At 37.1% G+C, this 18,642-nt stretch overlaps 1 protein-coding gene across 1 annotated transcript in view; it reads right to left on the reverse strand.

The window, feature by feature from the left end:
• Positions 1 to 662: 662 nt before the first annotated feature.
• Positions 663 to 18,642, reverse strand: part of SLC16A10 (solute carrier family 16 member 10) — a 77,247-nt gene continuing 59,267 nt past the window's right edge. The window contains exons 4-6 of the mRNA XM_074580938.1: positions 11,600 to 11,743; positions 8,300 to 8,528; positions 663 to 6,080 (exon numbers count right to left, since the gene is read on the reverse strand). Coding sequence (XP_074437039.1) covers positions 5,845 to 6,080; positions 8,300 to 8,528; positions 11,600 to 11,743 — 609 coding nt within the window. The 3' untranslated portion in view covers positions 663 to 5,844. The remainder of the gene's footprint in view (positions 6,081 to 8,299; positions 8,529 to 11,599; positions 11,744 to 18,642) is intronic.

The following is an 18,642-nucleotide window of genomic DNA, read 5'->3' on the forward strand; positions in this document are numbered from 1 at the left end:
AACCCCAGGTGGAATGGGAATATTTCCCCCTTATCATCAGATATGTTTATTAAAGAACAGGAGATATTTGGCCCTACTACAAAGGAAAGGTGAATGAACTCCTGTGCTTTACTGAAGCTGTCAATGTGGAAGCGCTTCATACTGCCAAGGTAAGTCAAGGTGAAATTGGTAGCAGGCCAGCAAATGATCAAAGGTCCACTGAATTACACTGGCAGTTCATGAAGCAAACAATACACAATTCTTTTGAAACGCCACTCAAGTTTCTTCTGACACACTTTCCCCTCCCTCAATTCTACTTCTGCCTTTTGTGAATGCAAGCGTTCTCTAAGTTTAATATCAAACCCCAGAATGGAAAATAAGAGTAGATAAAATTCTCAGAAGCATGTAACTCAAAGTCAGTAGTTTAGATTTATAAACCATTGGTCTTAAAATGGATCGTCGGTGCAATCAGAATGAAATGGGTTGCATCGTATATTAATTTAGGAGCAAATGTGATGGGGACAATCCAATCAGAGCACAGTGATAATAAAAGCTCTAAAGACTTTCATACAAAAGTACGTGCATGTGATTCACTAGTTATCAGAATATAACACAAAATTACTTTTAAGAAATGACAAGTTTTACAGGAGAACAAGCCTAAAAATGATGCATGCAGTAACAAATAGGGCACTTGAGAACTACCATCTTTATTCTGAGTAATTTGAGACTGATCACAGTTACTTTAGCACCATGGAAAACATTGGACATTCATTTCTTACCCTTCTAACAAAGCAGAACTTTAAAGAATGGAGTTAAGGCTAGCAAAATGTATATCTTTTAATATCAAAAACAACATACAAAATATGAGGTCTATAAAGATACTCAAACATGTCAGTGTTGTCAATAGTAGCAGACATTTTAGTATAAAATCACTCTAATCTTAGCATACGCTGTTCCAAAACATTAAAAATGTTGACACAATATATATAAGACTAAAAGGCATATTGAAAGTATGCCAAAGTTTACATGACTAGAAACTCACTGGCTGCCTGGAACTGTAATGCTGCTGCGCTTGTCAACAGTGAAACACACAAATGAAAATAATGACTTCTTCCTCAGCTGTCTCCCACATGCCAGTGCTATAGCTCCCGTAGTTAAAGGCCCTGGTCGAAATACATTGTATTTATAAATACGTACACACACACTCTTAATATCAGAGGGTCGGTTCCAACAGAAGAGTTAAGATGCCTGAAAGTGAGCATCCATAAGACTTCCAGCTCCCTGGAGGTGAACCGGGCCCCAAACTAGGCAGCACCTCTGTTCCCTGCTGGGGGAGGACAGCCGAGCCCCTCCGCCTGGGCTCCCCACCAGCAAGGGGCAAAGCAGGGAGCTGCCCCGTGCCAGCACAGTGAGAGCCCACCCACTTAAGCTAACCCGTAAGGACGATAGTAAGGATAGTAGTATTGATTCCCATCCTTAGATATGCCTTTTGGGGCTGCAAGGAAGCATCTCCTGTCCCTTTGGCATGTCTTACCTGACGCAAATGAGCATTCTTGCTTTAAGAAGGTAGTGTCCATTTTTTACATCATGAAGCGTGTGATCGAAGCATTCACCTAGCATGAGAACTGCCTTCAGCCACTCCTGTGAATTGATTCAGCCTCACGTCTCCCACTTCATAAAAACTTGCCTAGTCTATCAGGCTATGGCTATTCAAAGGTTTAATGCAGGGAAGAAGTTTGAGAAAGGAAGGCTGAAAAAATATAATATGGTGTGCATCAGCTTTGACAATCCAGTGTCTCCAAAGGGAAGGGGGGAATGTACATGCCCAGACATCAAACATGAAGAGCCAAAGGAGAAAAATGTCAGTTGTCTACCTCATATGATACTGAGTATACCCTGAAGGATGGCCCTTCAGGGTATGGCTATGTCATCTTTGACTTGAGTGAGCTGTTTAGGAAGGTCCATAAACAGTTGCTGAAAGTAAACTTAGACAAAAAATTTAAGTGTTAATGCTGAACAGATCTGAATGAAAGAAATTCTAAGAGTATGTTAATTTGAAGTCTTGGCTTGAGACTTGTACAGGTCCTTTAACATGTAGTCAGAATAAATCCAACAATATTTTTTTATTAATTATACATTGTATGTTGTTGCATAGCTTAGATGTAAATAAGAACCTGAAGAGTTTTCCTTATTTCAGACTCTTTGCTGAACAGATATATTAAGATCTACAAGGATCTCATACCTACTGAAAAAACCTAAGTGTCAGCCATACATAAAGCCAACCCCTTGCTCAAAATTAGGCTCAGTTTCAACATCCGCTGTATGAAATTACAGCATCAAGTAGGACTGGAAATTTCACAATGCCATTTTAAGTGAACCTCTTTCTACCCAATTTCTTCTGAAGCTGACCCTGAGAACACTTAATGGAAAAAAGACGATTACTCTGTTTCCAGGATGGGAGAGCAATGTCTGTGAAAAGTACCCTATGAACTGTTCTCAAGAGAGGGAGAGTGAAAGCGTTCTACATCTGAAAGAGTTAAGGGTTTTCTTGAACTAAGCCAGTATTTTAATTTTAGAATCTACCCCAACAAGATTAAATCTGGCATGAATTATTTCATCTAAATAAGAGTTCAGCAGGTTTCCCATGAACAGGTTGTCACACCTAAAATTAAATTTTGTTACAAAAGTTTATTTACATTTACTCAGTCAAAATAAAATTGAGTGTTCAGGGCTTTTGTCTCCTAGTTTTCAGAATAGCAACCATTTCTACATTATTCAATCATTTTTTCATACACATACTAAACAATTCCTAATTTGTGTTGGGTTTTCTGTGTTTTGGGTTGGTTTTTTTGTTTGTTTGTTTTTGTTTTGGTTTTTTTTTTTTTTTTTTTTTTTTAAAGAGAGGCAGCTAACCTCATTTTTAAAACTCAGGGCATATAGAAATTGGTATCTAAATAAGTTTCTCAATGGTTAGCCTCACCGCTAACAATTTGAACTTTACTTGTGTTTCAACTGCATCTTATCCATCTTTAGGACACAATCTTCTTATGCTTATGTCCAATACAGAATATTTTCTATTCAACATTTCCCCCCATAGATACAAGCTAACAGTAAAGATACTAACAATTCTCATGCAAGTAAATTAATTTACTTTTTTTTTTTACCTTTTCCAAAATTTCATTTTTTCCTGCAGCCTTCTCAATTTTAACATTGTTATAAAACAAGCACTGGCACCAGAAATAGGTTCGTTATCACATCATCATCACACAGCATAGCTTCCTACCCCTAACTCTGTTTACCTCTTGTCTGACATCCCATTCAGTAGCTGGTTTTAACATAGTTATCGCTCCTAAACAATTATTCACTCATTGCACCCTCTTCCCAGAGTCTCTGGGGTTTGGTTTTTTTAAATGCTGCCCTTCATATTTGTAAGCATAATTTACATTTTTAGTTACTCAAATATAAGAGTGGGGATTTTTATGTACAAATACATTTTTAAAGGGTATGGCAATAATTAATTCATACTATTGTTACACTATTTCTGTATGATTTCTAAAACTTAACAACAATTATATAAATTATCTGGGAGAGAATATAAAATAGATACAGAGCAGCAAGTCAGGAAGATGCCACAGTTACATCAAGACGTCTGGTCACAATGATTTCAAATTACATCAGTGCTAAAAAGCTGTCTTGTTTTTTGGTTAAAAACTCAAAGCTAAACCACCAGAAATGTAAGATATGTGATGAATACTAATCTTTCACAACAAAGCAATAGGAAACAAGAGGCTTTTACCACACTTACTCAACACCTTTTGTGTTGCCTAAAGAGAAGATAATACTGAATAACACGTTCTACAGAAATGCAAGAACAGCATGAGCTTTTGTAATGAAGGCAGCATTTTGTAGTAATTTTAATTAATAATACCATGAATATTTTAATGACATCTTTAGAAGCATTTATGAGGTGCAGAAGCACAAGTCCCAGTGAACTTAAAGGAACCTCTGTTTTACAGATTTTTTTTATTTCTTTTTTTCCTCCTCCAAGTCCCTCCCATACACCTCTAACATTTTAATATTAAATTCTTTTAAGCCTCACTCCCATAAAGCAGAGATCGAAATTCTGCAATATAAAATAAGGTATGAGCTTTGGTCTCCAATAATTAGGATGCTTTGCATGATTATATTTAAACGACTTTTATAAGTTGATAGATGTAAACGTTCTAAGCAATACTATTGCTAACAATGTTCTATATCACAAATGTGCATGGGCTTTCTGTATAATTTCCTACAGCTGGAGAAAAAAATAATAGAAATAGAAAAGACAATAAGGGTTATAATTTTAAAACAGTATGTCTCTGTGGTTTATGTAAAGAACAGGTATTGTTACTAATTAAGAAAATGCACTTCAATGTGCATTTTGTCTTCAGATCACATTTAGTTTAATTTTTGCTATGACACATCTAAACGAGACAAGAAAAGTGATCGGTATTGAATGGACCTGAAATAAAGAACATTTAAGTATTCCACTGCATTGCTGATCCATATCCGCAAATAAACAATGTCCTTGGAAGTGTTTTATGATAAACTGAAAAGCAGTGTTTTCATCTCAAAGTATTATGCTTTTAAATATTTTTCAGAGAAAGGCTTTCAGAAATACCTGCTTGACAAACAGTGCATAATACCTAAGAATACATAAATAATAGGGCCATCTGTAGCTTGTTAAGCAAGAAATAGGACATGAAAAGACACTTCTTTAGATTTGAATAAAATATGGAGCTATACCTACATGCAATTGAACACAGCTATAAAGACCTGTAATAAACCTGCATGTTCACTTAGTGCAAAAATCTTTAATTGTTGTATGTTATTTTAATAGCTCTTGTATATTTCCACTTTAAGAACAACTTATTATTGCACTTAGAATGTATTCTTTAAAGCTGTCTTGGTTTTGAGAATAAAAAAAAGAAACTAACAAGTACAACAGAATAATTTGAAATTTAGTCTAATTCACAATACTGCTCCTAAGTATTACTGTCAGTACAATTTCAAAAGTATCAGCTATTCTGAGGTTTAGCTAGGAAAAAAATATACACATATATGTTAATAGTATTGCCTTCACAAAAATAAAAAAAAAATCTATCATTCAGCAGCTTTATGTCTGAATTTGCACATGGAGCTTAGTCTGTGCATATTCAAAAATTGTGCCCATCAAAAATTTCATCCTTAATGTTCTTTGTTCGGGCTACTGTGAAGAGGTGAATCAATGCAAAAACAGGTAATTGTTTAGCAAACTGAGCAGGCTGGGGTATTTAGAGAAAATAAAATAGATGTTTAATAATGTAGTTTTCCAATGATTTCAGCAAGATTTAAGGGAATCATGAAGATGCATATCTGTGTTCATTATATAGAATTGTAAAAGACTATAAAACAACATGAGAAACTTCAAAAAAAAAACCAAATCAGTCGTAAGAGCTACTATATTTCCCAGTATAAACACCCACGGGTGTGCCTGCATTGGATGGACTATAAAAGTTATTGAAGATCCTGGGTCAGTGAACCGAAACCAGCTTTCACACTTCCAGAAATAGGCTCTGATGAATTAGAAAAATATTCTCTTCACACACAGAATCACTACATATGTACACACTAATGCTACAAAACTTCAAATACCTTGAAAATGTGGCTTGAAATCAAACTCAACAACTCATCAAAAAAAGTTCAATGGTATAAAAGATTCTTCTAGCAGTTTTGCAAATTGAGTAATAGTTCAAAAAGTCTTCAGCATCATTTAGTATCTTCAGTCAAAAAGTACAAATCCAGGTTCAGTAGAAGAAGGTCGGGCTGGTACAGGGAAAGAAAGCATCAAACACCAGATTCCATCTCTTTGACTGGCTTTTCTGTACCATCCAACACCAGAGTGTTTTCGTTTTCCAGCATTTTCTCAGTAGTTTCTCCATCACCAGGTTTTGCTCTTTCTTTTAACTTCTGCCGTTCATGGACCCAGGGGATGACGCATAATATAGCTCCGCCAATAAGGGGAGGGACTCCTGCCAGGTAAAATGCTACATCGTAGGTGCCGAGGTGATCACGCAGCAAGCCTGGCAAGACAGAAAGTTACAACTGATAAATAATGGGGCCTCTGAATCTACAAAAACCACACAGTTTCTTTGGAATCAGAAACTTGAGAGCTGACACAGATTATTATAAACACTAATCTGACTACCTGATGGCCAAATATAGGTGTGTATATGTAGGTAGAAAGGTATTCCAGAGTTGATTTAAAGACGCCAAGTAACAAAGAACTCAGTATGTCACTGCCCAACTGCTTAATTACCACCCATCATTAAAAACACGTACCATATTTCCTATTTGAAAGTTGCTCATTTCAGCTTCTCCAACACTTGAATCTTGCAATGACTTGGAGAAATTCTCCCTCTTTTGGTAACAGTTGCTTTTGATCAACATGCCTCTTAATCTTATTCTAGATATACTGCGTATATTGCATTCCTGGTAGCCTTTTATTAAAAAGCATGTTTTCTAACAATTCACTCTAATTGCTGTCTCAAAACTCCTCCCATCAACCAAACTCTGTTCAAGATCAGGAGTTGCCTAGTCTATGCTGTTCTAGCTCTAAAATTTTATTTACACTGGAACAGGTTGCCCAGGCTGGTTGTGGATGCCCCATCCCTGGAAGTGTTCAAGGCCAGGCTGGATGGGGCTTTGAGCAACCTGGTCTAGTGGGAAGTGTCCCTGCCCATGGCAGGGGGCTTGGAACTAGATAACTTTTAAGGTCCCTTCCAACCCAAACCATTCTATGATTCTTCATAATGAATCATAGAATCATTTGGGTTGGAAGGGACCTTTAAAGGTCATCTAATCCAAACTCCCTGCAATGAGCAGGGACATCTTCAACTAGATCAGATTGCTCAGAGCTCCATCCAACCTGACCTTGAATGTTTCCAGGGATGGGGCATCTACCATCTCTCTGGGCAACCTGTTCCAGTGTCTCACCACCATATTCTCCCTTATATCTAGTCTAAATCTACCCTCTTTTAGTTTAAAATCATTACCCCTTGTCCTATTGCAACAGGCCCTACTAAAAATCTTGTCCCCATCTTTCTTATGAGCCCCCTTTAAGTATTGAAAGACCATAGCAAGGTCTCCCTGGAGCCTTCTCTTCCCCAGGCTGAATAACCCCAACTCCCTCAGCCTGTCTTCATAGGAGAGGTGTTCCAGCCCTCTGATCATTTTCCTGGCCCTCCTCTGGATCTGCACCAACAGGCCTATGTCCTTCCTGTGCTGAGGACTCCAGAGCTGGCTGCAGTACTCCAGGTGGGGTCTCACCAGAGTGGAGCAGAGGGGAAAAATCACTTCCCTTGACCTGCTAGCCGCGCTTCTTTCAATGCAGCTTGCTATTTGCTCTCTGGGCTGCAAGCACGCATTGTCAGCTCATATCCAGGTTTTTGTCCACCAGTACCCCCCCAAGTCCTTCTCATCAGGGCTCCTCTCAATCACTTCAACCCTGAGCCTATATTGATACCAGGGGTTTCCCCGACCCAGGTGCAGGACCCTGCACTTGGCCCCGTTGAATCTCACAAGGTTCACATGGACCCACTTCTCAAGCTTGTCCAGGTCCCTCTAGGTGGCATCCTGTCCCTCAGGCGTGTCAACTGCACCACTCAGCTTGGTGTCATCAGTATAGTTCAGTTACGACTTACTAAGGATCTTTCAGAGCACTCAGAAGACATTCAGATAAATTATGATTGAAAATCAGCAGTGGTAAGGATTATAGTTTAAGCTGTTGCCACCTCCCAAAGAATTTAGTTTTCATCTTCAAAACCTGTACTTTGTCAAACAGTCTCCCATCAAAGAATGAAAAAAGTCAGTGTTCCTACTTATAAGAAGCAATTAAAGTGACTGGAGCTTTTACCCTCACAATTGTTTTTACATGAGCCAATTTTTCGAGTCCAATTAATTTTCAGATTATAATTTGAAGTCCTTCTGTAACACAGTCAACATATAGGCTGTCACCTCAACAGTCCAGAAAGTGTCAGGTCCTCAATCCAACAGGAAACCTATCTTTCTTTTGAAGAATGTTTTACATCTGCATAACAATAAAGATTACTGAAGCAAACTTTAAAGAGTACAGTAAATTAATAAGCCATGAGCAGCAGTTAAATTCACCACATATTCTGGAGCACATACCAAGAAAAACTCCAACGTAGGTGCACTGCAGATGATGTGGGAACAGAAAATATGGCCAAAGTCATGCAACCATAGAAACACATTTACAACTACAGACCATATCTGTACTTACCTGCAATGGGTGGACCAACTGTCATAGGTATTGACATAAATCCCAGTAGAAATCCTATGGCCTGGGAGACATCTTGAGCCCCAACAAGCTCAAAGGCAATAGGAGCCATAATGCAAATAAAGCAGCCATCAAACAGGCCCATAAAGAGACAGACAGCAATGAGACCTCCAAAGACGTGGCACAGTGGAATCATCATAGACATCAGGCCAATAAAGAAGAATGAGGCCACCTAAACACAACCAAGGAAAAAAATACAAAAAACATGTTGCATCAAATCAGTAAAGATAAAGGGAACAGATGGTCTTTCTTGTATTTGCAGTGAATTAAATTGTCTGCCTGTATTCGCTTTAAAATTAATATAAGCAGTCTCCATGGATCACCAGCATCAGAAGCTACATACCAAGATAAAACACAAACACACGCATATTACTGTCATGACATGCAAACAAAGGAATTCCCCTACCCATTTCACAAGTTTTCAAAATGCATTTGTAACCAAATAGCCTGCAGTGATGATATAAGGTCATTGCTTGTGCCATCAACTTTTTGAAAAATTACTCTCTGCTCTTTTCACAAGTGAAAGCCATAAAAATATCATGAGTTTAATACAGCTAAAACACTATAACTAGATTCCTCACCATTGTAGTTTAAGTAAAGATATCAGTATTATGAGTGATTGCTTCAGGGTGCTTATATTCAACAGGGTGGTATTTGAAAGTCTCATTTCACTTTTTCCACATAAAGGTATCTTGCTGCATTCCTGTAGCCATGCATACTTGCAAAAATTTCATATTATCATCTTAGATTATTTGTTTGTTGTAAATTAAAGGAATAAAACTCTGTCTTTGAGCAAATTTAAGCAGAATTAAAGAGAAAATAAAAAGAGGTAAGAGTTTTGCTTGTGCACCATCCATGTGTCAGCATACGAAACCAATGTTCCACCTAACTGCACAAGCACATTTTCCAAATAAGATACATGCATTATGCATTGGTCACTTGTAGACTATTAAAGAAACAAAGTCACTTAACTACCAGACATCACAATTTTTTGATGGGTAAGTGACATCAAATAAATTACTTCATTAGGAAAAGTCTTTAAGCATACAGCTAGATGAAAATTTACTTTCAGGACAGCATAAAAGTTCTTTTAGGTAACATGCTTTATTTAGCATATTAAAAAAAAACCTGTTGTGAAGCATCTAAAGTATGGTATAGAAGCAGAAACTGAAACATTTATCTTCTTATAGGAACTTAAGGATAGAGGTGAAAAAATTCTCAGTTCTGTGTATTCTGATAGACAAAAATACAAATATTATTTGAGATTAGTTTATATCTAAGTAGTAATGTGGTTATCTGTAGACAAACTCTTTAAGATATTGTTGACCAGATTCTTTGTATTATCATATAATGGTAAAAGCAGCACTAAAACCAAAATTACTAAACTTTGTATCCACAAGAGACATAATGCATCATTCTACCAAAGATAGGATCTATAATCATGTTACTAAAGGTAGAATTTGTAAAGCAAAATCCAGCAAAACAGGTCCCTAAGAAAGAATGCAGAAACAGAAAGATGAAGGTTGAACTTGCTGGGGAGAACTCTAAGTTGTTCAATTATGAGACAGTGAAGTTCTAAGAGGAAAGAGTTTTTATTTGTATTCGTCAAAATTAATTCTGAAATAACTTTTGCATGAGATAGGATGATAGTATGAACTGTTGGACAATCCAGAATAATACCTGAGGTGAATATTCACTTTCTCTCAAAAACGCTGATTTGAAACAGGAGAGCTGAAGATGCTGGGGCATGGCTCGGCAAAAATTAATGTGTTTTTCCTGCTTAAAACTAGGTGAAACTAACAGTACTCAGAAGCATCCTAGTCCATGGTTTTCAGTTTTAGCTATTCAAGGAAAAGAAAAAAAGCTTGTAGGTTTTACTGCAAGTTTAGTATTTATGCTTTGTAAATCATGTGTAGCATCTCAATGCTGCCTTTTCACTTTTTGTTTTAATAATGACATTATCTGGAAGTGTAACAATAGGTATTAAATCAACGTAAATGAATAAGATACAGTCCCAGTCTCCATCATCAGGGAATCGAAATTTATGTAACTGTGGCAATAAACACTATCTTCAGAAGATAAGTGGTTCTTCCTTAAAAATTGTTTTTAATAATGTAGTACAGACAACAGCCATTAGATGTCTCCCTTGCTATTCATTTTAAAACAACAAAACAGTAACACCCAGTGGTTGATAACATGCAACTTATTAACTAAAGCTTTTCCAAAAATCTACACGAACACTATTTTCTCAAGAAAATAGCATTTCTAAGTGTGGAGGGAAAAAAGTGTATATACTCCTTCATTCCCAAGCTTCAGCATTTCCGTAAGCTGTGACTCTTTCTGCAAGTAACCCCCTCCATTCAGCAAAATCTTCTCAGCTAAGCACCTCTGACATTCCCATGGCTTTACCAGTGTGCATTATGCACTGAACATACTTGACACCAAATTATCACCTATCAAAGATCAAGAAAGAGATCCAAAATCCTTAACAGAAGAACATATAAAAAAATTAATCTTTCTGCAACCGTTATGAAATCATGGGATAAAACAGGGAAAGCAGAAACAAAAGAATCCCCAAAGGTTTTCTCACTCACATGCTAATGATTAGTAATTTCGCTCATTCCCAGCTGAAAACAGCCAGCAGGTATGTCCTGGTTTTCAAGGAATATTCAATACCATAGATGTCATGCTCAGTATATAAATGGGGGTTGGCCAGGGTGGGGATGAATCTGCAACCACTGCTCAGGACAGGCCGGGCAACCAATCCTCAGGTGGTGAGAACAATTTTTGTTGCATCACTTCATTTTGTATATTCTTTCACTATTATCATCATTAGCATTTCTTTTTCCGCTTTCACTACTAGTCTATTAAATTTGTTTTTGGTGTTTTTTGTTGGTTTTGTTGTTGTTTGTTTGGGGTTTTTTTGTTTTGTTTTGTCCCATCCCCACCCTTTTCTCCCTGGGGAGGAAGGGGGAGTGAGTGAACAGCTGCGTGGTCCTAGTTACCAGCTGGTGTTAAACCATGACAAGGTAGTAGACATGTTTCCTTAGCATTAAGAAAAAAAAATAAAAATCAGACACCAAAGGCTCCTAGTATCAAAAAACATACATTGAGTTTCCTAGAGTTTTGAAACTTCTTGAATTTGAATATCCAATCAGTTAATTCTGCTTACTTAATAGTACCTGCAACCAAAGCCTTCAGAATATTGTTTGTAAATTCCTTCAGAACAGCGTAAAGACATACCTGTAAATAAACTTTTTTTGCACCAGGAATATAATCTGCAACTCTGCCAAAGATCAATCTGCCAACTCCTGAAGTAATGCCCAGACATAGCAGAAGTACTTCTTCTGGCACACTGTCACCAAATCTGTCTTTTACATGGTTCATCTGTTAAAGAGAGGGTTAAGAAAGTAAACTGACTTTAGAAATAAAAGGAAGATAAACCTTAGAAAACTTGAGTTAAATAGAAGTAATCGGTCAATCTCAGACCTACAAATATGACTACAAATGGCCAACTAGCTCTGCTTTTACAGGTTTTAGAATAAGTTTTGCACTGGCTTATCAATATTAAGCGCAATACAATTAAAACTATTGGAAAACAAGTTGTTACTTTATTCACAATTAAGGAACTCAATTCAGGAAAACAACAAGGCTGTGTCTAGTACCGAGTACTGCAGAGAATCCAGAAGCATTCTCCCCAGCCACATTTAATTTACTAGTCATAGATTTAATATAATGCAGAATCCACAAAGGATGTCTAGAACTGGTTGCTTCACTGGCTGGGGCATGCTCTCAGGTCTGAAGGTACTGAACGATTAATGAGTATCACCACAGTATTGTTCCGTGCATTAAGACAGAGATACAGGCTACCAAACTTAGAAGATAGCTCAGGGCAGGAACAAGAAGCACAGGGGCAGAGAGCTGGAGGCCAGACAGCACAAGTAGGAGGGGCCCCTCCAGACTGGCTCATCCTGACATGCATGATCACCATGACATCCAGGGGCAAGGAGGAAGAGGAGCAGGAACCACCTGCAGTGTCAAACATCAAACACAACAGCAAGGACTTCCAGGAGAGGGTGCAGCTACAGCAAAGAATGGCTTGAAATGGAAGAATAATTTATCAGCCATTTCAACCTAAAGTAGTAAAGCAGACACCTGCTTTACTGGTCCTGACACCAGACCATCAATCACAGTATTGTGAACTACCAGCATCAGTAATTCTAACCCTTCCAATCATGTTTTTAAAAAAAAAAAAAAAACCACAACATAAGACTGGATTGATGGTTTTGGATTTCTTATACTCTCTGGTTCCATGGGTTGGTTTGTTTGTGTTGTTTTGGGTTTGTTTATTGTTTGGTTTTGTTTGGTTTCTTTTTTTTTTTAATCAACCATGAAGACCAGAAATTTCCCATAAGAAAGTTTTGCACAATCACTTTTTGAAACACGCTTGGCAATACCAAATATGCCAAAGTGAGCATTAGAAGATGTAGAAATCATTTGCATAGTCCTGCAATCTCTGTGCTCATAACTAGTTCTGAACAACAAACTGTGAAGACTCTGAAGTGTAAAGAAACAAATAGAAGAAACTGATTTAGAGTAAAGATGTAGTAAAAGCATTTGAGAGAAAAGGTGACCACAGGCCGACAGACCTGGATAGGAAAAGCTGCTATTCAGAACACCAATTTCTGTTATTAATTCTGATTATGTGGTATCACTTCAAACTAGAGAACCCTTAATCTCTTAACTATAAAATGAAAGGGTCCAGTTTTACTAAATACTTCAAAAGCAAAAGAGTCAAGATTCTTTCCTGGCCAGAGTGTGAATACACAAGCAGAGTCTTTTTTCCCTCCCCTAACATAAACAGGATTTGCTGAGTGATGGTGATTTTCTTAAGTATAAAATCAGTTCAATTTTGCTTACATGTCACAGAAAGTCTATTAAAGCTAATATTAATTTGTCCAATTTATTTTGTCAGAAAGGAAATAAAAAATAAGGGTTAGTGGTTTTGTTTTGTTTTTGAAGAGTAACTTCTAACTCCAGTTAAAGACAGATGCTTGCTCTTTCTATTTTTGAGGTTATTTTTTTTTTTCTTTGGTATTTAAGACACACTTGGGAATAGAATCTGATGAAATGTTTCTTCTGGAATTATATTTGAACATAAAAGATAAGTTGTTCTATTTATTCCCGTTCTGTCAAAGGTGAGAATAGGAAAAGCTGACAGTTTTCCCACCCCTACCTTTATGTGCCTGTCAACACCTGCTAGCCCAGCCAGCAAGAGAAGCCAAAGTATTTTCTGCCATTCTTGTCACCTGTTCCACTTCCATGTTTCTGCAGCCTCTAGCTTGTTCAATTAGGAGACCTGATTCATCCACTCCCCAGAGGCTTTTCAAGAGGTAAGATAAAGCCCTAAGTCTAGATAACTATTAACCCTGCACCTGCAACTGAGTAGCTGAATTTCTCAAAGCAGCTTTGAGGGTGAAATGCTGTCCTCTTAGATCAATGGGAGAAAATATTGGATTCAATCAACTCCTTAAGTAGAAAAATAACCACTACTCATCTCAATCTTCAAATATCTAAACTAGCATTTATTTTTTCAGCTTATATTTCTCTTAAGCACAACATAACATTATAGAGAGTTTCCAACGAGATGTAAGGAAAAACTTTTTTTCCCCAGGAGGGCAGTACGAAGTGGCACAGGCTGCCCAGAGAGCTTGTTCAGTCTCTTTCCTTAGAGGTTTTCCAGACCCAAGAGCACAGAGCCCTGAGCAACCTGGTCTGATCTCAGAACTGACCCTCTGATCCTTAGCAGCATATTCAATCTTCAGTGAAACAGTCACTAAATAAGCTGTAAGTAACAGCAGGATTATTAATTGAATACCTGAAAACACAGTGATTCAGGACTAATTCAGTACTGTAAATGCTAACTCATTATGGACTTAACAACATCTCTTGTAACTATAGGGTAAATATATGTATTCACTATGAAGTAGCTTAAACGAGATTCAGATTCCCAAAGATATTTAACTGATAGAACAACTCAAAAATCCCATGATGGGCAATTACTTGTGAACCTTCTCAGGCAGCATTATCTTGCATTAACACTCTTGTCATTGAAGAGCTACAGAGGCTGTAATTATATGACTCCTTAGGCATTATCTACAGCAGTCAAATGGGGACCCAGGCCCACACCAAACAAAGGCCAAAGCATTTCCCTATGGGCTTTGCCCCTTTTCAGTAACGTAGTTAGCTCTTCACTCTCATTAGAGCTGTGTGCATGCTGAATTGCAGGTCCCAAATGTAGAAAAGGCCTGTAATTTTGCCTAAGCCAACCAGAACAAGATTTTCCAGACTAGCATGGCTTCTTTATTATTTTAAAGTAAGTTATCTTTGTACAATCCCATTTTCTAAATCAAGACATAGACAGTAGACAATATAACTGAATGCATCCCTGGCACCAGAATTTTAACTTATATCCTTGCACTCTATTTTCAGGGTAATGCATACAAACACAGATCTTATTGTCCAAAGTCTCATTACTATTAGGATAAGACTAGAGTAAAGATTAGACACTTAGTAGTGGCTGGAATGCTTTCAGATACAAAGTCTTGGCTAACCTCTCTCCATCCAACCAAGACCCAGATTCTCCCATGATCTTCCATTCAACACACACACACATTTCAGCTGTATTCATGCACTGAATCAAAGATAGAGAGAGCAGTCTGAGTATAGCTCCAATTCCTTTTTCCAAACACAAAGAACCTGAATCTGAACGAAGTGGTACTGAACTAGTAAGAAATAGTTCTTTCTGTCAACTGCTTTCCTCCTGTGTATATTCCATTTTGGGAATTCCCAGTCAAGTAAAGCTTTAGTAGGCTAAATACAATGCAATCTCTTTCACACCGAAAGATATGGCCAACAGCAATATATAACCTAGAAAAGTTTCAGCACATAAAAACTAGCATTTTCTTCAAGTCCTGATGTTTGACACGCTCATTCAGAAGCAGTGTAAGGATAAAAGGAAGTATTTGCAGAGTACTGCTGGTACCATTCATAAATTGGAGATACTATTCCTAACTGCTCCAAATTAACAGTTTCCTGAAAGAGCTAAGAGGGTTTCTTTTGGTTTTGACTTTTCTTTCTCATACAGGAAAAGAAAAAGGATGGCCTACACAAACTTTTCATTCTTAATGCTTTTCAGAAATGTACAACTTCTATAGAAATCCAGGCAAAACTGCACTTCCTTGGAATGCAAAGTGGTAAACCATGTCTGTAAGTAACAAAGATGAAGCTTTGCATAAGGTGTCAGTTGAGTCTAAAACATAACCTTACATGAAAAAAGTATGATCAGAGAATGAATCTATCATAGTGCTCATGGCATGGAATTTGCCCTGAGGTGTAAGCACTTGTAATATCCAGAACCGTTTTTAATAATATTGTTTTTTCAGTACTAATTGTCCCTCTTAGCCATGCAACAATTTTAAATCCAAACACACAAAATAATTCTAGACTTGTATAATGTATGAGACTTAACCATCAATCCAGGCATGGCAATACCTCCATGATTTATTGGTTTGCTTATTATTACCATGGCCTTCAAAAAAACCTATTCAGTATTATTAGAAGACAAGACAGCCTTGTCATTCCATTAGTAAAGAATCTTTTTCCCCCAAGCTGTAAGTGCAAAAAGAGACAAAAGACAAAAATAAATTAAGTGCATGTCTAAGTAAGGGTATTAGCAACTGACAGAACACAACCGGACTGGGTGTTAAGAATTATATTGGTGCTCATCTTCAAGACTACGATTAGATCCTCAAAATATCAGAAAACTAAAAGCTGTTTATTTCACACATCTTCTGAGAACAGCCTCACAGACAACATACAGATCTTACTGTACTGTTAGTGGCGTCACACGGCAGCCTTCCTTCAATGAACAAGTCAACTACCTTCCCGAACAAGCAGATTCCTTCAACGGCCTATAGAAAAATGCTAAATAGTGCTTGATAAAGATATATCAAGAACTTCGCAGTGAACTGTCACTAGAAGACTGAAATTCTCAGGAGGTGCTGAAAAACAGAACATAAAGTAACTCTGTACAAGTGAATGTTTATCCTCTAACATAAGGACTCACCAGAAAAATGGGGGGTGGGAATCAGAGAAAGAAACTTGCCAGAGAACTGTATGATACTAGGCACAGGGAAGACCATTTAATGCAAATACATTTCTGGTCCAGACTCCACTAAAGAAACTTTTACTGATGAGCCCAAAACTAGCAAACAAACCAGCACCAACCTGAATATCTACTGAAATGATGTACTTCATGTTAAGAGACATGAAATAACATTACTAATACCTAATGCAGATCCATTTTTAAGGAAGTGCCAGCATCTTGAGATGGCTAAAGTAGCATTTTTTAGAAATTAAGTTTCTTCACATGACAAAAATATGCATATATACATAGTCAAGATAATTCCTGTTTACATACTTGCCACAACACTGATAATACTTCTGTCTCTGGTCAATTTCATCTACATAACGAACAAGGAGAGAATTAAAGAAACAAGGTGATTATTACATGGCCATTGTGAAATTTTCTATTATTTCACTAAGTAGATTAACGAGAATAATCCATACATCATGAAGATTCAGAACAAGTATAATCTGAATTTCTTAGGTAAAACTGAACATGACAGTTAACAGGTTACCTGTTAAGCCTATTTAACAAAAGAGGTTAAGAATTCAGATTAGATTAAGAAAAACTCAGGTTGACAATTACATAGTTAAAATTGTTTGGAGGTTTTTTTGTTGGGTTAGTTTTTTTTGGTTTGTTGTGGGGTTTTTTTTGTTTTGTTTTCCCACAAAATAGCTAGTCCTGAAGAGATCTGCCCAAAATAATAATAAAAAAATCCCAGAGCCGTTAAGTGTTATCTTCAAGAGCATATGAAGGATGAGTATGATCTCAGAGATCGAAATAGGCAAATGATAGCATAAAACTTAAATTGGAGAAACCAAGACAGTGGTTGTTAACCCAATAAACAGTTTTTACACTCAATGTCACAAAGGATTAATCGTTTTTAAGGCAATTAAACCAGTTCTCAGTTCTTGAGAGACTGAATGCCAATTGATAGGCCTGAAAGATATTCAGGGGAATAGTGTAATTTCTTGCATTCACACACTGGGGACTGAGAAAAGCCTGAAGCATAGGGGAAAACCCCTACACTGCAGCACAAGACAGTCCATGACTTCTGCTCTTTCCCTCTTCCACTCCACTTCATGTCTCAGGATATTTTCAGGTCCTATGCTCCACTAGTAGCTCCTGGAGGTGCCAACAGAGACTGGATCCCATTGGAGCCACAAGAGACAGTGTAAAGAAACGGGCACAAGGATACTGGTGGATTGTTATGGCTTGGGTAAGGCACACACATATCTAGGGAAGCTCACAATGACTGAGAACAAGGATGAGGAATAAAGCCAGGGATATGTAAAAATTGAAGTGTTACGTGAGGGCTGAGAGTCGAATTGTCAAATAACTTACCCTTTTTTAGCTTTCTGAAGTTGATTCTCATTTGTGACTACAATCCACAACTTACAGTTTTAGTTCTCTCCATTCCTTGTGGCCCTAAAGCAGTGTTTCCCAGGCCTATCTTACTCTCAGTGTCCACTATGTCTAAAATTAGCTACTATCAGCAAGTCCTAGAAAGTTACAGTAACATCATAAGCTAAGGATCAACACAGATTTGTGAAATAAACAAACAACCCAAATTTCTCTCTATGACATGGTAGATAGCAAGCCTCGACAACAGAGGGAAAGGCAGATGTAACAAATATTGACCTTGGCCAGCATTTTGAATTTCTCTCAGATAAAACAATTCCTATGAGCCAGTTTGGAACACACGACTTAAATGGAACAACTGTAAAGATGGATGCTCAAATGTTTGGAAAAGCTATTTTTAATTAGCTTTTTTTTAGCTATTAGCTATTTAAATTTAAATTAACTATTTTAATTCATTGCAAAATTGAATATGCCAAAGAAAGCTCCATAAAAGCCTGTCCAAATCTACTGCTATTTGACATTTTCATTAATGATATGGACAGTGAAATAGACAATATACTTAAATTTGCAAATTACATCAAATGATGAGCGTTGCAGGCACTGTAAAGAAAGAGACTGGAATTCAAAAATTATTTTGGCAACCTGGCGTCTCGGTCAATAGTGTGAAATAAATATGATTAGTTTCCATAAAAACATTATGAGACAAATAATAATCAAAAAACACTACATGAGGTAA

Source organism: Larus michahellis, chromosome 3 (genome assembly GCF_964199755.1).
Source record: "Larus michahellis chromosome 3, bLarMic1.1, whole genome shotgun sequence".
NCBI lineage: Eukaryota > Metazoa > Chordata > Aves > Charadriiformes > Laridae > Larus > Larus michahellis.